The sequence below is a fragment of the Moschus berezovskii genome, chromosome 5 (assembly GCF_049115385.1).
Source record: "Moschus berezovskii isolate FMDL1 chromosome 5, NW_MosBer_1.0, whole genome shotgun sequence".
Classification (NCBI taxonomy): Eukaryota; Metazoa; Chordata; class Mammalia; order Artiodactyla; family Moschidae; genus Moschus; species Moschus berezovskii.
Window position 1 is genome coordinate 4,791,206 of NC_142464.1, and position 6,000 is coordinate 4,797,205.

At 48.9% G+C, this 6,000-nt stretch overlaps 1 protein-coding gene across 1 annotated transcript in view; it reads right to left on the bottom strand.

The window, feature by feature from the left end:
- The window catches only part of LOC148777778 (uncharacterized), a 115,795-nt gene extending 112,742 nt beyond the window's left edge, over window positions 1-3,053 (bottom strand). Inside the window, exon 1 of the mRNA XM_088836652.1 lies at window positions 2,817-3,053. Coding sequence (XP_088692778.1) covers window positions 2,817-3,053 — 237 coding nt within the window. The remainder of the gene's footprint in view (window positions 1-2,816) is intronic.
- Between the last annotated feature and the right edge of the window lie 2,947 nt (window positions 3,054-6,000).

Sequence of the window (6,000 nt, forward strand, 5' to 3'; positions counted from 1 at the left end):
TCAGAGAACTGCAAGAGATGGATGAAAGAAGGTGAAGCCCACCAATCCAATGGAAAATAAGCTGTGCTCCCGGATCAGAAGAATTCCTCCTGGTAAGATGATGTCACTTCCCCATCCCCCCAACCCCCACCGTGGGGCAATCCAGAGGTTGCATGCTATTTCTCTCAAAATACCAAAGGCTGTTCTCAGGGGATTATAACCCAAGAATTCCAAAATGTCTATGGAAACAGAAAGGAGTCAAAATAGTCAATGCAATCTGCCACAAAGCCCTGAAATGTACATAGCAGGCTGCCTGATAGCCAATTAGACTATCACACTAGGATCATCAGGACAGCATGGTACAAACATACAGAACCAGATCCATGGAATGGAATTGAGGGTCCAGAAATAGCACCAAGCTTCTATAGTCACTTCATTGACGCCAAAGGAGGGGAGGAGATATGAATGGGAACAAGAGCCTCTGCAACGAAAAGCTGTGGGTATTGGAGATGGTTGTATCTGAATAATCATATTGGCTTTTGGTCTCATAACACCTCAGATTCAGTGAAACACATCAACGCAAAGCCTGAAGTGATGAAACTCCTGGAAATAAGCAGGGGCCATAGGTTCCTTAATGTCAGGGACTTCACGATATGTGTGTGGTGGCGGAAGCAAAATTGCGTCTCTTCAAGTCAAGGAAACAGGAAACCACACAGCATCAACTAGCTTCCATCCACTTAAACAGCTTTGAAACAGAAAAGCTTAGCATTCACAAATCAAAATGGTAACAAACTGAACACAAAGGAATATTTGCAAGCAGAATATAGAAGAAGGGTTTCCTAAGTAAAAAAGACAAGAACTCACACGATTAAGTCTCAAAGAACAAACCCCAGACCTATCCCTTCCCCTAACCTCAACTCCATCCCCAAACCTTTACCTCACTGGAAAGGAAACCTTGAAGCCTCACTCTAGGTCAACAATATACATGCTTACATTCATTCACAGGCACGTGAGCATCCACAGCAGAGACACAGAAAGGAAGAGACAGACTGAATTTGGAAAGTTCAAGAAAGACAGAAGGAGGGAGAGAGACTGAACAATGGAGAGAGGAAATGAGTCGATTCCACAAAATGTGCATGAATCTCTCTTGAGTTTTGAAACAATGACAATGCCTATTCCCCCTGCAAAGGGGAAAATGACCCAAGTTGATGAGGCTCAAAGACAAGGATGTGGGGAGCCACTTTTGGGGCAGCCTCCCCCACCCCTCGAAGATGAGTGGGACACTTGAGCAGGAGGATGAAAGTTGATATCAGAGGGAGCGATGGCTGAATGTGAGCTTCCGGTCTTCCCAATGAGGGGGTCAAGAAATAGCCAGGAAGGGGACTGCCTTTTCCCAGGTCCCAGAGCCCATCTAGGCCTGATTCTGCCCCATTCTCTGCTAGGTCAGCCCTTGTTTGTGCCGGTGGAAGAACTCAGACTTTCCCTTATGCCTGCAGTTTCCCACTGAAACAGCACTGCCTACCATGCAGATTCTGAGCACATTTGCCGAGAGGGCTTCGTTAGGCAGATGACTTCTTGAAAGGACCTACACGGTCCTTTCAGATACCCAAAGGTTACTTCAAATGAAATAGAAACCAGAATAATCCAGTTTGGTCTTCCAACATATGGGGAGTCAGAACAATTGCCTGGAGAAGGGAAAAGCTACCCACTCCAGGATTCTGGCCTAGAGAATTCCATGGACTGTAGAATTCATGGGAATGCCAACACTCGAACGATACTGAGAGACTATAACTTTCACCTTCAGTCAGACCAAAATAAAGTTTCCTATCTTTTCAGTGATTGGCATTGATTGGCGACCCCGAAAGAATGGGAAGAAATGCAGAAAGAAATAGACTCAATGTTGTCAGCCGGGGGAGAGAGGAACGGGCAGTGCTTGCTATGAATCCAGGCTTTGCTGGGAAGTGGGTGGGGGGATAGAGTGAGGGTGTCCGAATGTAGACAGTGGTGATGTTTACACAGCATTGTGAAGGCCTATATATTCCCAAATGGCATCAAGGAAGGAAAATTTATTGACACACACTTGTGAGCAAAATATACACAAAGCCATAAAAGACATAAAAGATGAGAAGAAATATTCCTAGAAGCCTGATGAAAATGAGCTCAGGGGAAGGGAAGTCAATCTCCCCTGGGTGGGGAGGGATTGGAATGCGTCCATGGGGAACACACAGGGATGGTGGCTGCAGAGCCAACTGCACCCCTGGATAAGGTATTTGCCGAACGGGCTCTGGGCCTCTGTCCAGAGCAGGGGCCTATTCTCCCTGCAGGGGTTGGATAGTCATGGTGAGCATCTGAGTCCTTGGCAGGAGCCAGGACAGGCTCCCTCTGTGCAGGTGGTCAATCAGGCCCTTACTTTAGGCCTGCCGCCAAAGCCCGAGCAGGTGCAAGTGCCCGTGGAGGTAGAGGCTGTGGGCTTCGAGATTTCTGAGCCCAGCCTGGCCGGGATGTCTAATGTTTCTGCCCGTCTGCCCTTCTGCTCCCAGAAAGAACAGAGATGAATGCCTGCTCAGATACCCACCAGGGAGGATGGAGACCCCCCGCCAAGGGCTTGAGGTCAGCCTGGGCACACGGCTCTGCCTGGACGCTCACAATGCCACCAAGCGTGCTCTCCCCTGGGGTGTGGAAACAAGCGGTCCACGGGCTTCTGACCCACCTGTGGCTGGGCTTGCTTGAGGCAGACACAGCCTGAGAAACCCCCATCCACACACAGCGAAAGGCCTCAGGCTTCCACGGGTGGGACGGGAGAGGTGGGCGGACCCGGCTTTGGGCTCCCCTGTTACCTTTCTCTTCCTTCGGGCAAAGGGCCAGAGGACTCTCGGAGGGGCCCTGGGCCAGTGTCGATGGCCTTCCCGCACTCTCTGCCTGTGAGCTCGCCTGAGGACCCGGCCTCTGGGCAGGGGCAAACAGCAGAACATCTTGACAGCAAGCGATCTGGCTGGGGGCTCCTCTCCACTGGGGAGGCCTAGATACACGGGTTGTGGGTTTTGTTGGGTTCCGTTGCCAGGAAATGACATCATTTCCTGGTTCGTGGCCTAGGTCCCTTCCACAAAGTTCCCCAAGGGAACCTCTGGGTTTCTGGCTGTTCTCCCATGCCCTTATGCCACGTGCAGGCACAGTGACAGACATTCAGCCCACCCCACAGCCTTTGGGAGACCTGGGTGCAGCCAGGGCCTGGGCTCTGAGGACACAGCTGCTTTCAGCCTAGGTTCCCTCTTCTCAGAAGTGATGTGGTCCTGGGCAAGACATGTGCCCCCCTTGGTTTCCCCAGTCTCTCCATCTGCAGAGTGGGGGTCACTCTTCCATCTCCTCCCTAGGTCTGTCATCCTACAAACAGCTCCAGTGCCTGTTCAGACTTCCGGCTGCTATCACATGGAACTTAGACACTGAGACTTCCCAAAGGACGGATTCAACACAGGGCTGACCTAGCACAGAATGGGGCAGAATCAGTCCTGGATGGGCTCTGGGACCTGGGAAAAGTCAGTCCCCTTTCTGCCTATTTCTTGACCCCTGCATTGGGAGGACCGGAAAATCATATTCAAAAATTGCGACCTCTGATATCAACCTTCCTCGTCCTACTCAAGTGTCCCACTCAGCCTCGAGGCCTGGGGGAGGCTGCCCCAACAGTGGCTCCCCGAATCCTTGTCTTTGAGACTCATCAACTTGGGTCATTTTCCCTTTTGCAGGGGGAATAGGCACTGTCATTGTTTCCATCCTCAAGAGAGATTCATGCAAGTTCTGTGAAATTGACTCATTTCCTCTCTCTATTGTTCAGTCTCTCTCCCTCGTTCCGTCTCTTTCTTGAACTTTGCAAATTCATTCTATATCTTCCTTTCTGTGTCTCTCCTGTGGATGCTCGCATGTGTGTGAATGCATGTAAACATGTATAGTGTTGACCTAGGGTGAGGCTTTATGGTTTCGTGTTGAGTGAGATAATGTTATCGGGTTGGAGTTGGTGTTAGGGGAAGGGATAGATCTGGGTTTTTTTCTGGGAGACTTAGTTGTGTGATTTCTCAGTCTCTTTTACGTAGGAACCGCTTCTCCGATATTCTGTTTGCAAATATCCTTTTGTGTTCAGTTTGTTACCATTTTGATTTGAGAATGCTTAGGTTTTCTGTTGCAAAGCTGTTCAAGTGGACGGAAACTCGTGGGTGTCCTTTTGTTTCCTGTTTCCTTGACTTGAAGAGACCCTACTTTGCTTTTCCACCCACATATGTTGAGAAGTCCCTAACATTAAAAGCCTATGTCCTGTGCTTATTTCCAGGAGTTTCTTTACTTCAGGCTTTGCTTTGATGTGTTTCACTGAACCTGACATGTTCTGAGACCAAAAGCCAACGTGATTGTTCAGGTGGAACCATCAGCAATTCCCACCGTCTTGCGTTGCACAGACTCTTGTTCCCATTCTAATCACCTCCCCTCCTTTGGCGTCGAGGAATTGACCATAGAAGCTTGGGTTTATGTCTGGACCCTCAATTCCATTCCATGGATCTGGTTCTGCATGTTTGATTTCTTCCCAGTACCATGCTGTCCTGATGATCCTAGTGTGAAAATCTAATTGGCTATCAGCAGACTGCTATATAAATTTCAGGTTTTTGCGGCAGATTGCATTGACTCTTTTGACACCGTAGTGTTTCCATAGACATTTAGGAATTCTTTGGTTTTTATGCCCTGAGAGCAGCCGTTTTTATTTTGAGAGGAATAGCGTGGAACCTCTGGATTTCCCCACGGTGTGGGTCCGGGGAAGGGGGAAGTAACATCATCTTATCATGAGTAATTCTTCTGATCCATGAGCACAGCTTATTTTCCATTGGATTGGTGGGCTTCACCTTCTTTCATCCATCTCTTGCCATTCTCTGAGAAGAGGGGCACCCCTCCTGGGTTAGATGGATTCTTAGCTATTGCCTTTCAGGGAATTTACTGTCAGTGGGGTTGATACTTGCCTTCTCCTTCTAAGCGTTTGCTGTGAGTGTTAGAAATGCCGAGGATTTCTCTTCCCCTTCCTCACTGTCCATCTCTCTGAGCCTCCAGGTGGAAGAGGCCTAGTCCAGGGTCCCATGGGACTCTGGGAGTGCAGCTAGACCGTGTTTCTCAGGACCTCAGTGCTGGGCATCATTCGGTATACTCTCTGTGTCCCTTCCTTCGCCTGGTGTCCCTTCAGACTTCTCCTTCAGGCTAGTTTGTGTTCATGTCGTTTGCATATTAGGAGCCAAATCTTGCCTAAACTCTGTGTATGCAAAGAGTTATCTCCCAGCATGGGAGGTGTCTTATGCGTTTTTCAGACGGTCTTTCCCAGAGTCCTAATCTTGGATTTGACAAAGTTCACTGTTTTCTCTGGTTACTCTTTGTGCAGTGCCTTTCTGTATTGTGTGTAAAGACTCAGAGTTCATGTCTAATGTATGCTCCATTTACTTCTGGATTTATGAACCATTTTGCATGGTACATATGTCTAGGAATCATTTGAAGTGCATTTGTTGAGAGGTGTCAATTTTCATGGACATGCATGTCATCCCCTCTGGTTTCCAAATGCGTTGCTCGTAAACCCTTTTAGAGACCTTGTCGGAAAGATGGGTGTTTTTCAGCATGAATTTCCACAGTTGAATGGATTCAGCAGCTCTAGCATCAGGGACGCTGTGTCCAGTGAAAGGGGAGTCGGGTGCGTCCTCCCTTTCAACACTGGTCCCCAGTTCAGGTTGACAGGGCTTTGATCTTCCATCTGTGAGCCAGAGGCCACAGGCATCCTTGTGTGTCCTTGTCTGTGTGAGCAGCTGAAGTGAGGTTCTACTCCACAGGCGCCCAGCAGGTCTGCAGCTTTGGATCGCTACAGGTGAACATCTAAGAGGACAGGAGCAACCGTGCCAGAAGTAAGTGGAATTCACCTTGAGGGTTGGCATTGATCATTAAGTGATGCTACTGTGGGACTTTGATTGGTCCGGAAATCTCTTCTGCCAGAGAGCGAGAGAGATGTCT